This window comes from Ammospiza nelsoni, chromosome 12 (assembly GCF_027579445.1).
Source record: "Ammospiza nelsoni isolate bAmmNel1 chromosome 12, bAmmNel1.pri, whole genome shotgun sequence".
In the NCBI taxonomy this organism is placed as follows: domain Eukaryota; kingdom Metazoa; phylum Chordata; class Aves; order Passeriformes; family Passerellidae; genus Ammospiza; species Ammospiza nelsoni.
In genome coordinates, this window is record NC_080644.1 from 8,469,215 (window position 1) to 8,494,775 (window position 25,561).

Sequence of the window (25,561 nt, forward strand, 5' to 3'; positions counted from 1 at the left end):
CCTTTTTTGCTCCCTGTTCCTCTTCAACACCATCTCCTATTACAATGTACACGGCTTTCCTTCCAAACCTCTGCATTATTCTTTCAAAACAGCTCTCTTTCCCTGGGTAACACAAGAGAAGATACATTTTTTTAGCTGGACACACACCACAGGCAGAGCTAATATTCAGGCACAGGATCTGGAGTTATCCCCTAACTGAACTGGCTGCAGCACTCTTTGCTTTCTTTTCAAACTGGATCTTCTTCTGAGGCAGATCCTCTCCATCTCATGACAGTCACTGGCACTTGTTTGCCAGCCAAGGACCTGCTGCCAGGTTTCTGTGAGCTTTGTGTGCCTGTGGTGCCCTGCTTAGGCCACCAGCTGGCAGAATGATGTGACACTGGTGGCATTCAGTCTCCAGAGCCCTCTTCTGTTCATTCTGGTTGCAGTAAAAACATGAAAATGCAATCCTCAGAGGTTCAAACACACCAGAAAGAACAGAACACAAAGACGCCCCAAGCCAACCCTACCAGTACAAATTACTCACAAAGCTCATTCAGCACACTTGACCCCTCTGCAAGAGCACGAGGATCCAAAAAGTGTTTCTGTAACAGGTCCAACCTTCCAGCTGGGTGCAGCTGGCCATCCCACAAGCAGTCAGTGCTCCATAGGGTGGCTACATTTCTGTATATCTGGCTCACTTCCCCTTGGAGACACTTGAGAAGTGTTTTTGAGACTCTTTTTTTTTCCCCTGCAGTCTGTACAAGGTTAAGTGTGGGAGTCAGGATGTGAATTAGACATCTGTAAGTAGGGAGCTAAAAATAAAGCTACTCATTGCATGACTTAGGGACAAAACTTCAGCCAGCCTTAGGTGAGGCCTCAGTCAGTTTGTTCTTACCTGTTTTTGTTGCACTGTAAATATTTTCAATGGGGAAGACAGTGCCCAGCCCATAGAGAAGCACTTTAGCCAGAGCTGGTATCAGCTGAGTTGTGGTGACCAACACATTTACACAGTTGGGCCTAGGAAACAGAAGTTATTAGAAATCTGGGTTTATTTCTTTCATCCTGGACTGAAAGGCAGTAGGAAGCAAACCCTTCCTGCCACTGGAATTTCACAGCCAGAGGGAGATAATGTGAGAACCAGAAATGTCTTTTGATCAGCTCAGTAGAATGAAAAAAACATCAACCAAACGAGCAGCAGTGATGCAGCCTTACTGCAAGCTTGCCAGGATGTCTTTGGTGGGAATTGAAACACAATGTGGTGATGTACATGCTGGGTTCTGTGAGTGAGCATGTTCAGGGACAGAAAGGCTCTTCCCTCTCCTCTTTTGTAAACCTGAAAATGGAGCCATGGCTGAGGGAGCCAAGGAAAGGCAAGGACAAGGATTGTTTTTGCTTTTCTCAGTTCCCCATCCCAAGCTCACCCCAACCCTTGATAATTCAGCCTGGCAAACGTGCAGACTGGCCTCCCACAGGCTTGGCCAGCAAAGCCCTGTAAATGTGTCCCAATTTGTTTAGAGGGGGAAAACAAGGGAAGCAGAGGAGCTCCTGGATCAAACCCACAGGCAATTCCTGGAGCTGTTCTTACCTGGAATGTATCAAATTCAGGGCCTTCAGAGCATGGGTGAGCCAGAGATCAGTCAGAGCCTCCAGCTCTGCTCTCAGCTGCAGCCAGGTCTCCCTCTTAGGAGCTCCTATCAAACCTGCAAGCAGGGAAAGCACAGAGAGGGAATTGCATGGGGATGCCAAAGGGCACCTGCCTGCGCTCTGAACTCTCCCAGTGCCCCTCTCTTGGCCCTGGTGCCGCTGCCTCCCTTTGTCACTGCCATGTCACCTGAGCTCTGAGGCTCAGCTGCTGCACAATCCTCTGCTGCTGCAACTCAGCTTCCTTCCCCTCTGCTGGGATGGTTCAGTCAAGCACACACAGCAGGACCTCCCTGGAACACCTTTCTTGGAGTGAGCATAAAGCTTGCATGGGAAGTGAGCAAGAAGATGAAGGGCTGTGTAAAGTGGGCAGTGACCTGGCCAGAGACACACCTGAGGCCAGGATGGTTTTGTTTGTCCTGAAAAGCCATGCCCCATTTCCAGTGCATGCAGGGTAGACTTGTCCTCTAACCAATAAACAAGTTGTGGTGATGCTTTGAGTTTTGCTTCTTTCTTTTCCTAGTCAGAGGGAAACCTGCACTGAGGTACTGACAAGGAAGCTGAGAGCCTCTTGGAAGAACTGTCTGGAAGTAGGTGAGATGAAGGAACCCAAGGAATCCTGATTTCTGGTATTGTTTTAGGGGAGTTAAAAACGAGTAGCTGTAATACAAGAAAGCCTTCAGGCAGCAACCAGACATGCTGTGTAGAAAAAAAGGGCATATTTAGTTTTGAACTGTTTGCTTGCCTGCTGAGCATTCTGGAAAATTGGAGAAGGTTGCTTTCCTGCCAAATAAATTACAAAACAAACCCCCACACTGGGATCTGAGTCTTTCTCAAGCCACTAACCAGGTACTTGAGTGTGACTCCCACAGCCCTGCACAGATCCCCATTTCAGGGTGACTGCGGGGGCGCTTGCTCAGCTCACCGTGAAGCACTCACATCATGAGGCTCCTGCACCTCCTCCAGAGATGGCCCCAGAGGCTCTGCAGTTTTTGGGAGGGTGAAGGCCTGCTGGGGCCTGGGCAGTGGCACTCACCCCCCACATTGTTCTTGTAGGTGTTGTACATCTCTTTGACCCGGCGGTAGCGGAACGCCAATTTCCGCATCCAGTCCACACCGCCGTGCACGCCCGAGCCCAGGCACAGGTTGGCGCTGGCACTGGAGCTGTGGAAGCCATCTGCAGAGAAGTTGTACGTGCTGCAGGAGGCAAGGGGAGAGGTCAGTGCAATTACAGCCTGCACAGTGCCAGCAGGGAGGGGAAAGGGCTGAAAAGAAATGTGGGAACAAGAGGCGCACACAGGACACGCTGTACAGAACTGAAGTTCATCTTCAGCACAATTAGCAGCACAGATCTAAAAAAATGTTCTGTTCCTGCATCAATTTCTCAAATAATCATCCGTAAAACCACTAATTGCAAAGCTCAATATGAGCTCTGCACATTTCATTCTTTTCCTTTTGTTGCTCTGCAGGCAACACTTTGGGAAAAACAGATGGAATTGTACAGAAGTTTCTATGAACATGATGACCCAACTCACACAGGTAAGGGTAATGTTTGGTGCAATTTGGATGAAAGTTTCAACAAGGATCTGGCATGGGAAAGTCCAAGTCCTCTCTACTAAGCCCATCACTACAGATTGGATAGTGGGAAACCTTTCAGTCTGGTTTTGAAGCATTTTGGTGACAGCTGTGACAATTCTCTGGTTAAATCATATATGAACCTGGTGTGGTCTGATTGGAGCTCAACCTAATTTAGATATATTTTCCAGAATGGTCCAAATCTCAATATAATCAGGGCCTGAGAGAAGGCACAGACACAACAATGTGAGAGAGGGGATTCTGTACTTGTGTGTGCTCAATGAATGCAGACAGCATGGAGCCAGGGGGGGAGACAGTGCAGGTCTGAGAATCTCTGACCAGCCCCCTGCTACTTCCAAATGGCTGGGACTGCCTGTCCTGCAGCTTCCAGCTTGGGACACCCCATACCTTAGATCCTGACCATTATCATCTGATGAGACATCATCTATATGGATCTGGTCACAGTCCTAGGAGACAGATGAAAAAAAATACAATAGTGAGTAAATATTGTGGGAAAAAATCTGAAATAATGTAATGCAAGATTACTTTAATGTCAAGGAGATAAAATCTTACAATTTGCTAGTATTGTAAGTCCAGCCAATTAATTGTTAGCAACAAGTATCACATAGCACTTGCACAAAATATGAACAGACAGAGAGTGTGTGTGAGATCTGCTGTTATCTAAGGGCAAAACAACTCTTGAATTACACAGAGAGTGGAACTCCTTATGCAGACATCCTTATGTCTCCATCCTTATGGAGATGCTTGTGATTTAGCCAGGAAAGCGGAGTTTTTTCTGCTCTGTATGCATGATAAGGCAGAGACTTGGCAGCCTTTCCCCACTGCTCTGGACAGGAGGTGTGTGCCCACATAATTACAGGGGAGAAGATGTGTCCCAGGGAGATTTCCAGAGATGCCTGTCCTGCCTGTCCTGCTGGTGTTTTCCCAGTTTGCTCTGAGCTGCCTTTGATGTGCAGGAAAGCTGGGCTGAAACACTGAAGGCAACAAACAGCCTGAGCTGAGGAATAATGTGTGTCAGTAATGAGGAAATCTGTGCACAGGAAATTTAACCAGAATATACACTTGGAGCTCAGCCTGCATCGAGTATGTGCTCGAGATCTTATCTTCCAAAATCCCTCATTGTTCCAATGGGGGAGGCCCTGCCTCAAAAATGTGAGAAATGTTATTCCTCTGGTTTCTTTCCCAGTCTCAGCATTAAGATTAGAAAGAAAAATTGGGAAGTTCCCCCTGCACCTTAACTCTCCTTTCTCCATGAGCCTTACGGGTGAGAGCAGAACGGAAAGCCTGCAAGCTGGTGAACAGTATATTTTATTTTGGTTGATTTTTCAACAGAGTTTAAAAGCTGTGACAGCTGGTACCACAGAACTGTGAAGTCAGAACAACTGCAGCTAACCAAGGTGCAGTAAGTCTTCACCACTGCTGTGTTCTGTAAACCACAGAATTTGTTTTACCTTCCTTACACAATGATGAGTTTGATTAATTTCTTTAAACTAGCCCCTTTCTAAAAATGAAAAAAGAAATTCTCAAACAAGTAACCAAACACTTTGTCAACAGTAAAACATGACAGATAGTTATTGTCCATATTAATGAGATTTTCTGCAGCATTTTAGATAATTCTCAAAAGGACACACAACTGCATCTTGTTCTCATCTCATCAGCCCTCTTATCACCCCATCCCTGGAGTATATATTGCTGTATATAACTGCAGCCCAGCAGCTGAACAGCAGATCCCAGCTGGCACCCCTCTCCTCCAGCCCCAGAGCTGCTGTGCACACGCTGGGTCAGCCCACTGCACCCCAGCTGCACCACTGCATGAAGTCAGGAGAAAGGCATTTGTGCAGGGATCTGCTTTTCTCGTTTCTGAATGGATTGTTCTGTACACTGCAGTGTGACAACAGTAGCTATCACATTTCTGGGTTAATAAAACACCCTGACAACACTGCCTGAGACGCTACCTCATAGCTGTGCCTCTCGTGTTACCCCAGCCACAGCCTGCACCTTCCTTCCAGCCCTGCTCAAGGCTGCTCCTGCATCCCTGCAGGCTGCCCTGGCATCCCAGTGAGAGGGGAAGCACCACACTGAGATACCCCAGCTCCTGAAAGGAGGAGGGTGCTGCAATGGCAGCAAGGAAACCCGGCCCAGGTTTCACATCTGCTGGTTCTTCAGCTGGGATCTCAGGTGGATGGTGTGTGACACACACAGCCTGTACCTCACACAAGTGTGTGAGCCCTCAGCCAGCCCTTGCAGCTCTGGGCACTGAGCTGGTTTTACTCTTGGAATATCTCTGGGTGCTGCACAAGCTGCCTCCAGGTGGGAGCAGCCACACTTAGAGGAGCCTGAGCTGTTTTAAATGGCACTGCGGGCTTGGAGCAAGCCTCTGCTGCCTCCTTGTGAAATACAGAGCTCCTGAGAGCTGCTTCTGTTATCCCCCACATCCCCCTGGATATCTCATGCAGGTATAAAAACAACTTACAAAGGCCCACACAGTCTATTTGGGGGTCAGGGCTGTGCTAGAGAGTTTCAAACATCTCATGGATTCACTGATCAGTGGAGTTTGCATCCCTCATTAGGAGGGGTTAACACTCCCCAGAACACAAAACCTCCAGGGATGGCTCCCAAAGGCAGCAACCTGTAAACACAGACTAATCCCCTTGTTTGTCAGCTCCTCATCCCCCTGTCAGTCCTCCTGCTCCTAATACCTGTTTTCCAGACAGCTGGACAATAATATCCACAGAGGGGCTGGGTGGAAGGTGCTGCTCTTTAGCCAGCATTGTGCTGTGAACAAAAGGCAGATGGGAAAAGAAGCACAACCCTGGGAAGCCCAGAGTTTGTATTTTAGCTTCATTGTGATCTTTAACACTGGGTAAGTTATTTTCTCCTCCGTTTCCCTAGAAAGGGGAGCAGAGAGGGAGAATATCTGCTGTCAGGTGAATATTTGCTAATATACTCTGCAGCATGATCTTTGTGCAAACACCTTGCAGGGCTCACACTTGCACACTGCAGGGATTTCACTTGCCTATAGGACTTGCTGACAGAGAATCCCTTTCTGTAAAAAGACTGAAAGTTTTCAGTAGGAGTCTCAGACTTCTGCAGTCACCCCCTGCCCTGGGGACTAGTGATGCCAAAACCACCCCCAGTTTTGGGGTGAATCAGCTGGATCCTGGCTGTACTGCTCTGCAGCACTGACAGAGGATGGATCTGAATAGCTCCACCTGAATGGAACTGCACAGCCAAAATGCACTCAGCTAATGCATCCAGGAAACAATTACCTGAATCCCCTCTGGGCAGATCCTAAGAAAAGATAAAGCCCTGGCTAACCAGAGTTTCAGAATATTTTTTTGTTGTTGTTGTTTTTGGTTACATTCCAGTTCAGGCTCCTCCCTCACATTTTGAAGCCAGCTTTTTGCCAGGTGACATCACATCCTCACCAGACTAAGGAGGATCACACAAATTCCACCAAGGGCTGTGCAAACCTTGCTGTACCTATGGACAAATGTTTTGTCCTCATCAGGCACTTCCTGGGAATGCTTCAGGAGGGCTTTGCACCCTGGCAGCACCTTCTCCTCTGCACAGCACTGCAAACTGCAGCCAGCAGAACAAACCATTCCCCTGTGCTAAGGCAAGGGAATTGATTTCCTTGTCCAGCCTGCCTCTCTGGAAAGGATGGGTGACATTTCTCCCCTCTTTCCCCTTGTTCCACTGTCAGTTCTGGGCCAGCCATGCTCTGGTTATTCCAGTCTGCTGGAGCCCCCAGAATGGCTGAACCTGGATTTGTGCCAGAGAAGCATTTTTGTGTTTCAGAGAATTCCTGCTGTGGTTTCAGGTGGGAAACTCTCCCCCTGCTCTCTCAGCTGTAGCACAAGAAATGGTCAGAAATGGTTTCTGCCCTGAGCAGTTCCAGCTCATTTCGTGTGGTACAGACCTGCACTGCACCACATGATGGTGCTAATGTACATGGAAATGCTTGTGGGACCACAACTGAATCTATTCCTCTGCTGGGTTTCACAAATCCTTTTTTCATTTTTAAGGATGTCATTCACTGCATTTTTTAAGCCCAGTACTCAGTGATGTATGATCCTTAAATACCACTTTGTGAATACACAAAGGTGGCTTTTATTTATCATCCTAAATGAAGGAGTAGGGTGGGTAACTCTGGGTGATTGTTGCTGCATATTCTTCCAAACTGACATGGCTTTTTTGGAAAGTAAAATTCTGTAAGGCACATTTACTTTTCTTTAATTCTCCATCATCCATCAATTTTTCATTGAAAAAGCTCAGCTAAAACCAAACCACCAGTGCCCAGAGCTGTTACTGAGTGACAAATGTACACAATTTGACAAAGGCCAGACAATTTGCTGCTTCATTTAAAATTTTAGGGCAGTAAGTGAAAAAGGAGAAAACTTATTTTAAAACTTGCAAAAGTCTAAAAGGTAGAGGGGTTTTGTAGGGTCACAGTGCAGGACATGGAGCTTTGCTGCATCACAAATTGAGATCTGATGGGTGAAAGGTGATGGTTCTGTAGCAAATATTATCACTACTTAAATAATGCCCTGGGCTCCCAAAGAGGAGCTCTATATTTTTTATCCCTAAGAGAAAGATTTTACTTTGTACTTTCCGTCCCCTCATCACAAACTCCCTCTATGAAAAAAGCTGAAAGAGGAAAAATCTGTCAGTTCAGGTGCTTGTCTTTGAAAGGAAACAACAATTCCCAGCAAGTGACACCTCAGGGCTGCAGGAGCCAGGGGCAGGAGAGGCTGTGCCTGCCCTGACAGAGGGGACCACACTGCAACCCAGCCCTGGAGGAACCACAAATTCCCACTCAACTCCTCGGGCACAGAAAAAGTTCTCTCCTTTCATCTGGCACAGAAACAAATTCTTTCTTTTTCAAGTGAAGGGGAAAAAAACAATAAAAAACCCACAGAAGTCTGCCCAGGGATGCCAGGTTTTGCTTCTCCAAATGCCTCCAAGCAGGGTTTTGATTCCAGGTGCCCAGAGCTCCATCCCCACCTCATCACTGTGCTGATCCGTTCAGCTGAGTGCTCTGGATGCAAATTCCAGCACATTTCCACCCCTGCTGCTCCTCAGCACCCTGCCAGCACCACCTTGCCTGCTTTTACCACACACTCTAAAGGGTTTTTGCTTTGTATGAGAGAGAGTCAGGTCTATCCATGTCACCAGCAGGAAAAATTCTTCCTCTTGGTCTGTTACATTGAAACTCCCACAGTTTCATCCTGCACATTCCTGATCCTGAGCAGAACCTCTTGCTCTGTCTGTGCAAAATCTTCCTCAAAACAGAGCAACATTTTCAAAACCTCTGCTTTGGCTCACAGCAAATTGCTGCCTGCCCCCATAGGATCTATGCCAATTTAGCTGAATAAAATTATTAAACAGCAAATTTCAGGAGAAGCAGCAGCAATATCCTCATTATTACATTTAGTAATAACTTAATAAACCTGGAAATTCTTAAATTTAGTAAATTTAAGAATTTAATAAACCTGCAAAAAGTCATTATTGTTAACTGACTATTTAGAAAAAAAGAAATCCTGAACAGAATGGAAGAGTCAAAGTGATGCTTCCAGTAAGCCAACTACGGTCCACCTCTCTGGGGTCAACAATAAAAAGTTTCTTGGCCAAACCTCCCCAAATTTGTAGACCACATGCACATGATCACAGAGAAAGATGTTAAATAAAATAAACAGCCACATACCTCCAGGTCATTGAAGAACAGATGTGTATCTGCAAGGTTGAAGATCATTTCTTCCATCATGAGACCTATCCTCACAGAGGTTGTGGTGTCCTGTCAGGGGAAAATCAGGTTTTTTCCATTCACTTTGATTTTCTTTTTTGGGGAATAGATGTGGGGGTGGGAGATCTTAGACCAAACCCAGGATCTACAAATTCCTATTTCTTAAGATACATTTATTAAAGTAATTTTACTTCCCAAGTGTATTTTAATATTAACATGATTTTCCCATCCTTTCTTTTGCTCTCCTAGATAAACAAATTCTGTTCTTTGAAGGATGTCTGTGACTCCCCCTGACCACTGAGAGCCCACACACCTCAGATGATACAAAGCTCCTTTAAACACCTGAAACTATGCAAGAATTGCTTCAGTAGGTTAGACAAAAAATTGATTTCCAGTAGCATCATTAGTGACTGGTTTGGGGGTATTACCCAGCAACACAACATGCAGAGGGTGATTCTTTCCTGACTTGTCCTTCAAACCAACAATTCCATCCCCACTGAAGCTGCCTACTTATTTACCAGCCTCAGCAGGGTTAAAACAGCTCCATCCTAAATAACACAGTAAAATCCTTGTCCAATACAACTACTGCTGCTCAGGGCAGCAGCCTTGCAGAGCCTCAACTGCAGCCCCAACGGCAGCAACACCAAATAACAGCATTGCTTAAAAAACCAAATAACACAAAATTTACAAAAAAAAAAAAAAAAGGAAAAGAAAAGAATACAAGACACAGCACAAATTCAGGACAGGTTCATCTGTCACTGCAGCTGGTGCTGGGAATGGCAATGCTCCCAATGCCCCTGACTGTGCTCCCAAACACCTGTGGGTCTGATTCAGCCCCTCCCAGGATCCCAAACTGCCTCCTGGAAGGGAAGGACAAGGTGCAGAAGCTCTGGCTGCCTGTGGCATTTTTAAACCACTGAATGTGAAGATGCACGTGCTGGCAGCTCTGAAATATCTCCTGCACCTGCATAAGGACATGCGAACTTTCTCACACCCAGTGACAAAACCTTTAGAGAATTCCCCTGGAGAAGGATGGTGATACCTGCAGTTCTGCTTAAGTGAGTTTGGTTAATTCACCCTAGAAAATCAATGTTTTTCCCAGCTGAGGCAGCACTGAGCCTGTGGAAGGGCTGTCACTTCACTGCCCCACCAAGCAGCCAACCACCCCTTCTGCCTGCAGACAACCAGCCTTGCTCCTAAATCCACAGCAAGAGCACGGGAACATATTGATGCAAATACCAGCAGTGTATTTTCTCATTTATCAAACAGCTCAAAACCAGAAGTAAAATAATCTGTATTTAATTTGATAAACAGTCACAGCACAAAAGCATTGTGCCTGTTCAAACTGAACAGCAGCAGACAACTTGGAAAAAGCCCACATTCCCACAACAGAATTTTCTTTTTGTTGTTAATTCATCTTCAGTAGGTCAGGGATCTCATTTTGATGTGTAAATCTGCCTTGCTTTAGCATGGTGTGTGACTTCAGCACACGGAGGAAACCCACCCAGTCAAACAGAGCCTCTGCTCTAATTCTCTGCAGATTTCTGTGGCTCCTGCTGTTGCATGACAGCACAGCAATGAGGAGCTCTAACAGGGAGCACAGTGCAGGGAGGGTGAGCACATTTCCATCAACCTTTGTGGCAGACACTGCTGACACGGTGGTGCACTACACACCAAGCTAATTACTGCACATTCCTGGTGAAGTTCTCTTTAATTAGAGCAGAATGGCTGTGGCTGCAGCCATGTGTGACTCACCAGCCCTGTGACCATTACAGAGAACTCTGTCACTCACCTTTAAACATTCTTGTTGCTGCCCCACAAACAAGGGCACAAAGTAAAAAGTCCAACAGCCTGCCTTGAACATGTCTCTCATTTTCAGCCCCAAACCTGCTCCCCTGATGAGGCACAGGGACACAGACATAACCAGGGCATTTCACTGTGGCCCCATAGGAGCAGCACTGAATCAAATTTTACTGCCCAGGTGTAGTTACACGGGGGAACTGTTTTGAAGAAAATATGCTGCTAGGAAGAAATTATTTTGTAAAATGGTTTTTAATGAAGCAATTTATTTTTATACATTTCAAGGATCATTAGCTTTTAAAACTCTTCCAGGAAATCTCATTGGTTACTATCTGTCATTTATCCTCTAAGTTTCATTTTGGCTTTATTGGTATTAATCACTAATGGGGAGTAGGAAACATTTCCACAGTGTATGAAGTTACCTTCTCTTTAACTAAACAATATGGAAACCAAACTGTAGATGAGAGGGGGGGTGGGGAAAAAAAAAATCTTTCTCTTGAGATACAGAACATGATGGAATGAAAACAAAACAGAAAAATGCACTTTACCACCCAGAGGGGAAGTCATTTGGGGAAATTATTTGGCACCACTGCCTCCACAGTGTGGACATTTCTTCCACAGCAAGGCACAATTCCAAGTCCTAAAGAGGCTGATAAAGTTGTAAGGCCAAGCAGCACTCCCAGAGTGACAGAGGTGTCCAGAGGCACGAGGCCAGGGTTCCTCCTGCAGTTATTTATGTGCAGTGCTGTAGCATCCAGAAGCACCAGTCCCAGAGACTGTGCCCACGCCGAGGAAAGACACAGCTCCTACAGCTGTCAGTTCAAGGAGGAATAAACAGGAAAATCAGGCTGCACCAAAATGAGATTGGCATATCCAAATTCTCTGTACAGTGTGTAAATAATCAGAAGGAGGATTATGGAATTTGTGTGAAGATGCTGATGGAGGAGTGCTCTTCCTGGGCACAGAAACCCTGTGCCACCACAGGACATCTCTGTGCTGCCAGTGGTGCCCATGCAGGAGCAGTGTGGGCTCAGCAGAGCAATGGGAAGTTCCCAGGGATCCCTGCTAACATCCTGCTGTAGGAAAAGTGTGCCCAGGAGCCCTGGGACCGAGTTCCTCACTAACACCTCCAGCCAAGGCCTCCTGATGCATGGGAAGCCCAAGGACCACAGACAGCTTGAAATCAAATCTCCTCCAGGAACCACTTTTTGCAGTGAAAACAGATTAATCTAAAAACTCAGTCCTCAGTGCTTGTTTAGTAACTTTAGAAGAGCGAGGTCCTCCCTGTGCTAATCTCAGAGTCATGCTCTCACAAACAAGGACAGTGAGAGGCAGGGGTGCAAAAGAGGCAATAAACTCCTTTTGTAAATAAAACTTACAGCAGCACAGAGTATCCCCACATGCCTCATCTCTGCCATGCTCCATTGGTGGAGTTTCCTTTGGGGTCAGAATGTAACAGCCCCACAAATTACTTTTAGTGCAAAGCCCCGGTGCTCAGACCCAGCATTCCTGATCCTCCCATGGAAACCTGGGGGAGACAAGCATCAGGAGGGAAGGGATCATTCTGGATTATTCATTCCTTCTCAACACACCCTCCACTCCCACTTCCAAAGACCAGAGTCACAGTTTCAGAGCTGCCCATTTCTCCTCAGGGCACACCTTGAGAAAACCCAGAGGTAGAAAAGCCCCCAGTCCCTACTGCTGCTTCATAAACAACAAGGGATCAAAACATACAAAGAATAAGTCCTTTTTCAACATTTTGCTCAGAAATGTTTTCTCTAAAGAGCATCCTTGGACATGTCCCTGCTGTTTCTGATGGGCTGCTGTCACTGCTGGCAATGGCCACCCCTTGTGAGCGAGATAATTTCCACTCCCAGTGACGCACTGCCAGCTCCACATCTCCACATCCACTTGCTTTGGGGAACTTTGCTGCCTGTTCAGCACATATTCCTACTCGAGGAAAACATGGGCAGCAGCAGCCTGTGTGTTGTAAAGGAAGACTAAAACACCCATTCAGCAAGGAGCTCATTTTCTTTCATATCCCAGTGGCACAAGCTCACACATTTGTTGCCAGTGTTGCTCTTAGTTTGGCCACTTGCATGCACTATTTCTAACTCTTGAAGTAGTTCTCTACATTTGAAATGAATTATGTTTTAAATATTACAATTTGAGTTCAGTTATGTCCTCCAAGCTACTAATACCTCACCTAAAATTAATTTCTGTTTCAGTTTTCATTTTTAACCTTTGTTTCAAGTAATAATATGACAGAAGATTGCTAAAAGGACCTTGCTGAACAGCCTTCAGTTTATCTTGAAGACAATTTCCATGAAAACTGGAGTTGAGCAAGCAAATATTTCCCTATGACAGCAGTGGGAAGGCAGATCTGCTCACACCACACCAAACTCCCACTACTCTGTATTTATCAGAGCAAAGGGAATGCAGAATGGGCATGCACACCCAAATCAGCTTTAAGTGCTGCCAGGATGTTGCAGTGTGCACTGTGCTGGTCCCCAGAGCCCCTCCAGGAGCCCACACTGCCAGAGGTGCTGGCTCTATCTCCACAGCAGCCCTGGGGCATTGAATTACACTCAAACTGCACCTCCAGCATCCTCCCAAAGGGCTCGGCATTAAAACCACCCTTGAATTGCACAAACTGCATCCCCAGCACCATCCCAAAGGCTCTGCATTAAAACCACCCTTGAATTACACAAACTGCATCCCCAGCACCCTCCCAGAGGGCTCTGCATTAAAACCACCCTTGAATTACACACACTGCACCCCCAGCACCATCCCAGAGGGCTCTGCATTAAAACCACCTTTAAATTACACAAACTGCATCCCCAGCACCATCCCAAAGGCTCTGCATTAAAACCACCTTCCCCCAGATCTCCTGGAACACTGATTTCTCACACACTGCTTCTCCCTGCCCTAGAGTATGCCCTACAAGCCCTGTATTTGTTAGCACCTGCAGCTGGTCCAGGCTGCATGCCCACAGCCAGCTCTCCCCTCCTGCACTCTGGAGGGAAGAGGGAAGCAGAGAGCAGGTTTATCTCTGGCAATCTCTCAGTGCAGGTCTCTCCAGCCCTGGCTCCAAAACCCTCTCCAGGCTCTGCCTTGCAGGTTCCCTGTTCAGACTTGCAGGCCATTAGCACAGGGGCAGAGCTGGCTCCTCTGACACTGATAACAAATCTGCTTCTTGTCTGACTCTGCTCTTCTCGGCAACGTGACAATTACCTCGACATTGGGATTGTCAGCACAAAGTCATCCTGAGCCTGGATCCTGCATTCAGACACCATCACTCCCTCAAAAACCCCACCAAAATAAAGCCCCGGCATTTAAAACTAATCAGTCCTTTTAAATCCCTGCCAAATACCTATTTATGCCGTGAGCAAATAATTACTTTTCTACACGGAAGAAAGTATTAATTAAGAGTGTTCAGCAGACTCCTATTCTATGGGGTTTATGTGCCACAGGTGTCAGCCAGAGGTGAGAGACGGATTAGGATACAATCAAGGGCCTTCCAAGTTAAATCTCCTCCTTGTGGTTATCTGTTAATAACAAAGTTGTCACCAAAAGAAAGAATTTAATAGTTTTAATTGAGTTTAATTACTTGGAAACGCCTGGAAAATGGACCAGCTTGGTTGGTAGCATAAAAAAAAATAATAATAAAAAAATTCAAAGATAGAAATACCAGGGCCACATGTTTGAACAAAAAAAGTCTGTGAGAATAATCATCCTTTCATTGTAACATTTTATACCTTGATCAAAATTTGAGACACGAACAAGACTTTCCCAGAATAATGGGAAATTAACCATGTGCATGAGTTCTAGTTCAAGTAAATTCATGTCTTTTTCAGGAAAAAAACCACATTTCACTCTTTTACTAACTACACCTAAGTAGCTCAGCTTGCAATTTTATCTCTTTAATAACACAGTCTACAGCAGACTGAGCCTCTCAGAGCTTTCCCAGTGAGAGTATTTGCGAGAAAAGTTGTTTAAAGTAAGGAAAGTAGTTGAGGACCCAAAAGCCATTTTCAGAAGTGATTAACTTAAGGGACTCCACTTCAGGCTTTTTTGAAAAGGACCATCCCTTTTCAAACAGAACCTCTCAGTTTTTCAGGGTCCAAACTTTTCCCCACCAAAATAAAGACATTGTTTATAAAAGCATTGATACATCCAGGTTTATTGGACAATTTACTGAATTTAAATGATTAGTGTCATAAGACAGCACAGTGTGACCTTGTGGGAAGGCCACGATGGAGAGCAGATGTAGCTGAATCCCTTTTCTTCAGATCCCTTTCATATTCACCCTTCCTGTGATTTTAGGGGCACTTCTAAATGTTCTTACTGTCTACTGAACAACTCCTTTTACTGTCATGTCTCTTCACATATGGTTGGAAATTATTCCAATAACCAAACGGGCACACAGGTCATTAAATCTCACATTTAGGGTCACACAGAGGGTGGAAAGTCTCTCCTCCCTGTGGAAATGAACTATGCTTGGGGACAGGCAGCAAGGACCACACTAATTTATCCAGGGTCTGAACCCATCAAGCCTGAAGTGGATTCCAGTCCTGTGGGAATATGTTCTTAAATACAGGTTAAAAGCTGGGCCATGATGCCTGAGGATAAATGGGAATTATTTTTATTTAGTAATACAAAAGGTTCATGACCAAAAAGCTACAAATAATTTCTTTTTACTCTATGTGGCATGCATTTCAGAAAAGGGAGTGGAATTTAAACCAAATTAATCTTCATTTCCTTCCCCTCAGCACAGGAAAGTCACTGTATTTCTGTATGAAAGCCCTTGATAGCCCTGTGAAAAACACAAAACTTCTGGAAAGCTTGGTGGAAACACACCACGGAGTGTAACCCTCAGCACAATGACATATTCTGCACATGCAGCTTCCTAAAAAAAGCCCTGTCCCCTTGGTTTTTCAAACTTTTCCCCCTTAAAACTTCAGTCCCAATACAACCAAAGCAGCTTCCCTTTCCCTGAGCTTGCTTAATAACCCAGCATTGTTTCTGCTATTTATTTTATGTCAAAAATAATCCTTTAACAGCCCCAAATGCCACGTGTGCAGCTTGCCCAGAGCCCCTCCTGCTGCCCTAAGCTCCAGGACAAGGGGTTACATCCCCAGGAGCTCAGAGCATCTCTGTGCCCACCTCCAACCTGCTGGGATCTGCTTTTGCTGCTCCTCACACCGATGACAAACACAGATGTCTGCTCCCGAAACACACGTTTGAAACAATCAAATGGCTGGAGTTATTTACTCCCTCCTCTCCAATAATGAGCTAAATAATTGATATAGCAGCATGTCTAAAGTAACAGACTTCTTTATTACCTGCAGTGATTGAATGGTTCTTTAATTTAACTTAAAAAGGCATTAAACACAAGGTTTAGCCTCCAGTGGGTAAAAAAATCTCCGACTTCCTCAGAAAATCCTTTCCAAATTGTATTCATCTTGACTTAATCCATGATCTACTGAGTGAATTAGGCTCTATTTGTTTTGAAAATTTATTTTATGGAGTTCCAAGGGCTGTGTTTTCCTTAGGAAGGGCTCATTCTGCCTTTCTGCCCAGGATGCCTGCTAGCAGCCCTCAGCAGAGGCCTCTGCAGGTTCTCAACGTCCCAAGGTGCCCCACACATATGACTAACAAAATGTAAATAAACACAGCTGAGCCAGGAAGAAATTGGAAGGTTTTCTCATTAAAGAAATAAAATAAACAGATGTCCTTAAGCACTTTGGCTCATGTTTGTCAAAGGAATGGAAAACTCTCAGATGTTTGAGCAGCAGTCATGATATAAGGCCACATCTCAAGCGAGAGGAGGGGAAAAAAGCAATGCCCTGGCACTCAGAATTAACTAATAGTTCTCAGGGGAGGCCCCTTTTGATTTGAACCTTAGCAACTTCTACAAATAGTTTTTAACAGCCGAGCAATAAAATGGGGTTTTATTCCTTCTCAGTTTGTAAAGTAGTAAAGGACAGGCTGGGCCATTAGGAGCATGAATCACCAGCAGATTTGATTAAATCCCCATGGTGTTTCAATCAGGTCCTGCCTTTAGGGTCCTGGGAGAGAACAAAGCAGGGAAAAGCACGAGCTACTTGAAACAGTGAAACCAGGGAAGCAGGAAAAAAAAGAAATTAAAAAATCTAACCCAGGGTTTTACAAGGATCTCGAGTAGAGCCAAGGAGGAACTTTTCAATGACTTTTTTTTTTTTTAATTGGAAATTATAATTCATTCAAAGGAAAGCTTCTCATAAGAACATGTAACAGCCAGTGAAACTTTTGAGGAATAAGGTTTCTTAGATCCACAACATCATTTCTGCTGAGAACAAGACAGTCCAGTTCACAGCCAGCACACAGCAGCTATAACATTTGTTCCAGTGCTAGAAAATCATATTTATGTCCTGTCCTCAACTGGGCCAAGGAGAAACTTTTGCTACTCTCTCCAAAAGGCCCTGCTATGATTGGTGGAGCCTCTCCTGGGTGACTGCAAGTCTCTCATCAGAGAGCCAAGCCCATGTTTGCACAGGCTGGAAAGCTGAGGGCATCTCTTGTCTGCTCAGGGCTTGAGTAAACCTCATGCTGCCACTTCTGAAACACAAAAGCATTAAAAAAACGTGGCTGTCACAGAAAACCTGCTTCAAACAAGCACCTCTGGGGCTCTCTGCAAGCCCTCACTGAGTGCAGAGAGGCTGCTCCACATAAAGCAAGCACACAGGGCAGAGTCACACAGCGGAGCCGCATCCCTTCCACTGAAGCTGAACCCACACCCAGAGCTTTGCATGATTTTAAACCTGGACATAATGTGCTTTACACATTTGCAGTGTGTTTATTTCTTAGTTTGAGCTAATTCCAAATGCTGAACAATCTCAGAAATTACATGGCTCTTGCATGGAATTTTATAGATCTGAACTCCCAGGTATCAGCAGCACTGTCAAAGTGCTGATAAAGATCCAACACAATTCAAGAATTTAGACTGTCTTATGTGTTCAAATCTCTAAGCCCAGATTAAAATAAAATCCTTGTCATTTGATTAAAGGATTTTGGAGTATCTTGCATATAAAAATTAATTTTAACTCCAGTTTTTACTTTAATCACAAGTCAATTGGACACTTCAATCCCAAGAAGTGGGGATGCAACACAGAACAAGAATACACATTCTTGTAACAATACAAAATACTAAGAAAAAGTACTGGCTTCACAGAGCTCTCTCAAATTAGCGAAAACAACACTCCCACTGCTCCCTTTTTTTCTTGATACCAGTTCTTCAAAAAGCATGAGAATGAAACCACAGTATAACACTTGAACAAAAACTTCTGCATCTCTTTCAGTCTGAGAAATTTTAAGGCTTAGACAACACAGGTTATGGAACAATCTTGCAAATATCCCAGCTGGGGAAAGAGGAATAGAGTCATGATTATTTTTGGCACAGGACTGCAAGCAGTCTCCTCATATTGTTTCTGAATTACTACCACCAAACGAGTCAGTCTGTGTCAAACAAGCCCCCTGACTTTTACCCAACTCCTGTGAAAGCCCAGCAGCACTGTTATGGATTTTGAGCCATTTCCCCCCACTATATTCAGTCAATGATCTGGGGACAAACGTTTGCTGACCTGGCCAAGCCTGCAGCCATCTCCTGTGGAGCAGGAGCTCCATCACACACACCAAAGGATTAAAAATGCTCCATGGACACCACAAAAAGCCACAAGGGTCTCCATCTGCTGAGGTCTGTAGGGACATGGTAAATATTCTGTACCCATTCAGTGATCAGAAAGCTGCAGAACAGGTTTTATAAACCCTCCTGCACATAATACCCAGGGTTACCTGCCTCTGCAACTTCTGGGGAGTTGCCTTTTCTTGTCACCCTATGGCAAAGAAATTAAGACCAAATTTCTGATGACTCTGCAATCCATGGGCTACAGGAAAGGGTCTGGGGAGAGAGGACAAAAAGGAGCAGCCTAGGCTGGGCTATTCATTCATGCTTCAACTTTTAGTAAATTTTGGGTTTTAACTGCTATGAGTGCTGTCGGCAAAGTATTTTCTAAACACCTGAGAGTAACTTGCAGTGCCCTGAGGGGGGCATATGTATGTTGAGAGCCACAGAGAAAACAAAGAGAATTTTCCCATGAAGTCAGGTCAGAAAATATGCATTGAAGCCTTAACCATTAATAACAAGACTTTTTGTGAGTTCTTTCCCCTCTTTTTTCCTTTTGTTTTTTTCCTCATTTTTTGGACAGCTGCCTGTTGCTGCCATCACCAATGAAGGGACAACAGACACAACCATTTGGGATTTAGTAGCTAAAGAACACAGGAATTTAGACCCAAATCTCTGAAGCTGTGGTTGCTGTTCCTGCTCCCATCTTTCAAGAAAAATCACCCCAGAAAGAGATGTTATTCTTCAGCTTGAACTACTTTACAGACTAATTCTTTGAGCACCTGCAGGTCCACCAATGCAACAGACAGGATAATAGTGGGAGATAAATGTTGGCCAGAGGGTGGTCAGGATCACATAAACTCACACCTTTTCTGAAGAAAGACAGAGTGAACCAAGATCTCCATGTAAGAGATTTCATTATAAGCACATGCATGTCTAATTACAGGCATGTGAATTCTTTTATGGAGAATTTTGGTTTTGATACTTAATTTATTTGGAGATTAACACTTCCTACACTACTGAAGTAAGAGATTCTGAAACTCTTAACCTCTGGCTGCTTCACCTGTACTTGATAGTTTCGAATTGTGCTACTATTTAACAGTTCCCAGGACGACCTGTCTGAGTGTGCTGTATTTCCCTCTTGGTTTAAGGTCTGTTCCAAAGCCCACCAAAGCCTCTGGTTGTCTTTGGATCAAGCCACTGGCCTATAATAGTTTTATAAGTATTATAAACCATTTCCCTTACAGGAGAGTCCTGAGGAATTAAATACTGATGAAACAAATGAAGAACTGCAAAGCAAAGAGTCCTTCTAGAGAAGCTTCTCAAGGAACCTGTCATAACTCAACAGAGAAGGTGATTGATTCTTCCAAAATAATTATCTAAATATATAATTCTCTAAATTAGAATAAAGGAAACAGCCAACAGAAGCCCCCACACAGCAGATTCCAACTCTACACCCCTAAATGTGCAGGTGAAGGCATCTGCTTCAGGGGTGCTGTGCTAGGACAAAGCCAGCCCATTAAGGGAATTCTCCCCATGAATTCAGCAGCCCCTGCCCAAGGCTGAGCTCAACCACAGAGCAGATCTGCACACCCTGAGTTTGTTTCCTGATCCTGCCTAATTCCTTCTGGTGTTTGTAGGCAGTAGGTCTGAGCCTGCACGTGCACACCTCGTTCATTATGTTCCCTGGGAAAAGTCACCACTTCAATTACCTTGTACAGCATGGCTCTGGGTAAATCCCTGCCTGGAAACACGTGCTTGGTTTTCAGAGGGTGCTGCTAGAAGTGTTAGCAGCATTCCAAGTGCTGCAGTAGACTTCCACACCACAAACACCATTTTATATCCTTTACAACTGTGCACATCTAACAGTGAACAATAAATCTATCTTACTAATTACACCTTCAGCTTGTTATAACCATCATAAAAAAGTACAGCTGGTAAAGCCATGAAATGATGTCAAATAATATTTCTGCTTTCTGGAGAGAAGCTGGGTTATTTTCCAGTCTCCTGATGAAGCTGAGTGCTCAAAGCCATGTGTGGAAACAGCTGCCAACTATGTCATCCACCTTTAATTAGGTAATGATATTGTCTTTTTTCCTACCCATTTAAAAGAGCTTGACATTCTGTAATTCAAAGTGACTTAGGTGTTTATCATAAAAAGCTGCCTTAGGAAGAAATTGAAGCACATGGTACTAAATCTGAACCAGTGTTTTCTCCTTAGCAGCCAAGTTCAGGCTGCTCAGCCACAGTTCTCTAAAAAAATGGAATTGCCTGTGTTTCAAAGAGAGTATCTAAAGTATGGTCAGCTAAACATGTTTCTGAAGCCCCCTTAGAAATGTGAGCTTCAGCAGCAATGTGGGAAGCACAGCCAGTTCCTCACAGCAACCCAGACAGAGGAACACAAAATCTCTCTTAAAAAATTGTCTGAGATTTGTAAGAAAACACTGGTCTAACAAAAGAAGTGTTAGGTTATTCAGGCTGGAGTTAATGGAGCCTGGCTGCTGGATGCTCTCCCTTGCAGATGACAGACACTGGAAGAACATCCCAGCAGTGGCAGCTGAACAACACAAACTTTGGAAAAACAAGGGGGCTACTTGCAACATGAAAGGGAAGTAAATTAAATTTTCACATGTTTGGAGGAAATACCACAGGACACGTTTATACAAATATGTCTGAATAAAACAGGCAGCATCTGTTTGTAAAGCTGGCTCATTAGCTGCCCCCACAGTTCCCGACGCAATTTGGCTGGACAAGCAGTAATGCTAAAAAAATTAAATTTTACCTTCCCATATCTGGATGCAAAGGTTCCCGTGAGTAAGGAGTGAAAAATAATTATCGTCTCATCCAAATCCCACACAAACACACGCTGTGATGACAGATGGGGTGGAAAAAAGAAATATAGTTACATATTAGGCAACTGCAAGAACAGGTTCAGTCAGGAAATATGTCCTGTTGGACTAGAGATTTTTAAGATCTCAAGCCATTTGGAGCACTGACTGGATGTTTTGTGAAAGCAGGCAAAATGAAACATCAGGAATTTTGGAACTGCCATCCCAAGAGCCTGCTCTCCTAACAACCACAGAAATCCCCTGTTGCCTATCAAGTCAGGGGAACAAAACATCAGACTTACAAAAAGCTCAAAGGGAAAAAAAAATGTATGTATGAAGAATAGTTTGAGATGTTGATAACAGAGAAATTGAGCAATTGTTTTGACTACTCGTGCCTGCAGGTTCCAGTTGTACTACTAATTCTGCTCTGTCTCTAAGATTTGCTAACAGAGGCAACTGTTCATCCTTTCTGGATGTACCAAAGGAATATAAATTGAAGTTATTACCTCAATCTCACTGTCAGCAGTAGGGGAAGGATCGTTGCTTCTTTTTGACCGGGCTCGTACCTTGCCATCTGACCCTCTGTGATGTCTGTCTGTCTCTACATCCTTTGCTGGTGTTGTTGAATATTCCCCTATTAGGAGAAAGAAATTCCATTGTAAACCTAAATTTTGTCACTGTAATTAGAGCATGAAACTTTTAATGGAAAAGCAACAGAAGCACTGTGAAAACACCATGAGAAAATCTCACTCTTTTCACACCAACAGCTAACAGTGTAAGAGAAGAAAGTTTTAATTCCTACGATTTGTTAAAACAATTTCAAGAATCACCAAAACTGCACATATAACATTTTAAAAAGGACATGACACTTCAAAAAACCTTATCAAAATTCTCACTGGAAAGAAAAAACTTTTGGAATTTTACTCCCCCCCATTCTTTTCAAAGACAGAAATTTGAAAGGCAATAGAAACAGAACTGAAGACCAATTACTTGACTTCTGAAATTTACAGACTTCTGAAAGTCCAATTACAGACGTCTGAATTTTTTTTTGAAATCTTTTTGGTTTTGTTTTCTTTTTTAAAATTAATGAATGCGAATGACTGAAAATACACTTGAACATCAACTTTTATTTAAAAACACAGAACTAACCTGTTGAGCCTTACCCCATTTCTCAGAGGATGGTATTTTAGAAATAACTGAGAAGACACACTTAAAAGCAAACTTCCCATGTATAAAGTATCTGTTTTGATTGGCTTGCGTTTCACAGATCTGTCTGGGTTTCACTCACCTTACATTACAAATCCTTTTCAAACATATTTTTCTTTACACCTTGCTAAGTTGTGGCCTCTGCAACTTCCTAGAATAACCATACTCTTCTTCAGAGAAGCTGGGATTGTGCCTAGGAAGCCTTTTAGAAATTATCCTTCCTCAAAAAGGCTGAGATAAGATCTAAGGAACGGAAAATCCTCCAACTGCTTTTAGATCACTTCTGCTGTGATCACTTCTTTTTAAATAACAATGCTAGTTTATTTTTCTTTCAGAGCAACCACAGATGTTCAGATTTGTTTTTTAAGTCAGCAGACCTTCAGTGGGTGTGTACTGTGATCATCCACAAATTGTGTGGTGTTTTATATAAATGTTATTGCACGCCAATGAAAACTAGCAGGGAAGTGATATCTGAAGACTTGTCTTGAACAGGACACTGGGGGATCATAATCCACCAGTAATTCCATAAACTACTTAAGCTTTGAAACTTTAAAAATTAGGCATTCAATGAGAGGATGCAAATTTTGAAGCCTTTTTTTGGCATGGAAATAATCTTGAACTTTCATATTAGACACAGTTTGTGTAGATTTTTTAAAGAGGGATTTTCTCTTGATGTTGTTTATGAATGCACAATATTACGTGTTGTTTTAAGAGGTGAATATAATCCTTGATAAAGATATGGGCTAAAATTTCATGAGACACTGAGGTAACTGAGAATTTTTCAGAGCATGGCTGTTTGTTTTGAATTCATGGCCATCCATGCCACCCTCAGTGCTGCTCTGGAGTTGGTATGCCATTGTCATTGTCATTCTGTACTACCTTAGAGGAGATCAAACCTCAAATACTCACAAAACCAACACAGGATGGTTTTAGAGAGCTTGGACATTCCAATATCTTCCCAAACCCCTGTGTAAGAACTGTTCAGTGCTAGAAAACCTGAGTATTTAAAACACGTATTTAAAATACGCATTTTGAATACGCATTTAAAAAGCTCCAACAGCGAGAGGACAGCATTTATATCTCCAGATGGCTGAGGCTGCCAGGCTGGGAGCACCAGAGAGGCACCTACCAGAGAGAGATTCTGTGCTCTGGCTGGTGATGTTGTGGGAGGACTCCTGCAGGGAGTAGGTGGAGGTGGGGATGGCCGAGGGGCTGATGCTGTTGGCAGACACGTACGGGGAGTTGTAGGACGAGCTGTAATACTGAGAGTACTGGCTCTGAGGGAAGCTGGGGTACGAGGAGTATTCCTTGGAGGGAGAAAAAGAAACAGATCCAACTGGCATGTGTCTGGTTTTATCTTACAAACAAGCAAGCCACCACAAAAGCTGTGTTACTCGTGCACGCAGCAAGTGACGGCTTGGGGATATTTCACTGAAGAACTGCATTGCATTCACTTAGGAAATTACATTTCTGCTTCTCACAAATATACTCCTATTTTATCAGGATAGACTAACCAACAAGAGGTCAGAAATCTGGCAAGTTCTGGGTTTTTTGACAGGATTTTAGTTATCAGTGCTGACACATTTTATATTACAGAGTTTAACAATTTAATGTAAGAGTGAAGTAGGGCGGCTTTCTGAAAAGGGCCATGATGGGACACGTAATCTTTGCAAACAACAAAATACCTAAGAAATTGCAAGAACAGAATGAATAACTGGGTGAGGGAAAGAGCAAAACAGGCTGCATTTTTCCATGATCAGCAACATCTGATCAGCTGTTAGGCTACAAAAATAAAAAGAAAGTAGCAATTTTTTGCAGCAATGCTCACAACAGTCTGCCCAACTATCTCAGCAATAAATAAATGGCTGAGTGATCTTGCCTACCTACAGAAAAATGAACTAAAAATATGAGGTGCAAGTGATCTTGGGGAGCTGAGGTATCACAAAACTCTTTGCCTTGATTTTAAGACACCCAAAGAAACCCCATACCATAATCCTTGGATGATTGGTGGGTGTATTGTGAAAAGCAGGACACTAGAAAACATAAGATGCATCTCTAAATAATCAAAGCATAAAGGGTTTAATTTGTTTCTTTTTGTTTTAATTGCAACTCCTGTCCTTGTCCACTGAATTTGCTTTTCACAGAGAACTGTGTTCATGCTCTGGGCATTGTCTTTGAGCAGAATGCTTTTATTCCCTCAGAAATAATAATTAGCCTCTGGTATTAAATAAAATTAATTAATAAATAGTCTTTAGAAAGACTAAAAGCACTTTCCTCCTTAACAGCTTACATCTTTGTCTGTGACAGCTATTTCATTAACTTCCAGTCACCAGGGAGCTCTCAAGAACAAAGACTCAAATTGCCATAAGAACAATTAGACTGAAAAAGAAATGAGATAATTTCATTGCTTTCTCCTACAGAAGATTACAAAATAATTTAAAAAGCCCAGCTTTTCCCCCTGTTTAGGCAACCTCCATACTTCAATCAAATACCCTTCTGTCAGTAATGCTGATGTTTTAAGGCCAAACTGCAGCAGCAAAGAAACTGCCCACTGTTGCCATTAAAAATACAAGTCAACAATCACCCTAACAACAAGGAACCGAAATTACTGGCCAACCAAAACACATTTTCTGGGACAGTGTACTCATTTGTTTGCTCCAAACAAGAGGAGCCATTTGCTACTGGAAAACATCTGTCCTGTGTTTTATTTATACACACACATTTACCAAGGTATCTGAGGCATGGACCCATGGACAGGTGTGTCCTCAAAGAGGGAAGTGCGCAGACAGCTCAGATGGCTCAACATCCACCAGGGGCTGCCAAGGCCTCTCTCAGATTGTTCACACTCACTGCACAGTGCCAGCACAGAGATGACAGGACTCTGGGAGCCATCCCCTCTGCAGAGGATGCACAGCATAGCTGAAAGTTGTAAGATGGCAGAAGGATGAGGAAACTCAGTCAGAGACTGCCAGGGCACCCTGCTCCTGCAAGGACTGCACTCTGTGTGTGGGCACTGAGACACATCTGAAAATTAACCAGGATACCCTGAAATCCAGCAAATAGGCCCAAGGAGCAGAGCAGAATGGTGTTCAGCAAAAC

General features: G+C 43.8%; 1 protein-coding gene across 1 annotated transcript in view; it reads right to left on the bottom strand.

Annotated features, from left to right (window-relative positions):
* EYA2 (EYA transcriptional coactivator and phosphatase 2) overlaps window positions 1–25,561 on the bottom strand; it is a 49,632-nt gene that overhangs the window by 3,203 nt on the left and 20,868 nt on the right. The window contains exons 6-14 of the mRNA XM_059480684.1: window positions 23,592–23,769; window positions 21,763–21,890; window positions 21,211–21,294; window positions 8,927–9,016; window positions 3,607–3,665; window positions 2,660–2,820; window positions 1,568–1,682; window positions 878–999; window positions 2–102 (exon numbers count right to left, since the gene is read on the bottom strand). Coding sequence (XP_059336667.1) covers window positions 2–102; window positions 878–999; window positions 1,568–1,682; window positions 2,660–2,820; window positions 3,607–3,665; window positions 8,927–9,016; window positions 21,211–21,294; window positions 21,763–21,890; window positions 23,592–23,769 — 1,038 coding nt within the window. The remainder of the gene's footprint in view (window position 1; window positions 103–877; window positions 1,000–1,567; window positions 1,683–2,659; window positions 2,821–3,606; window positions 3,666–8,926; window positions 9,017–21,210; window positions 21,295–21,762; window positions 21,891–23,591; window positions 23,770–25,561) is intronic.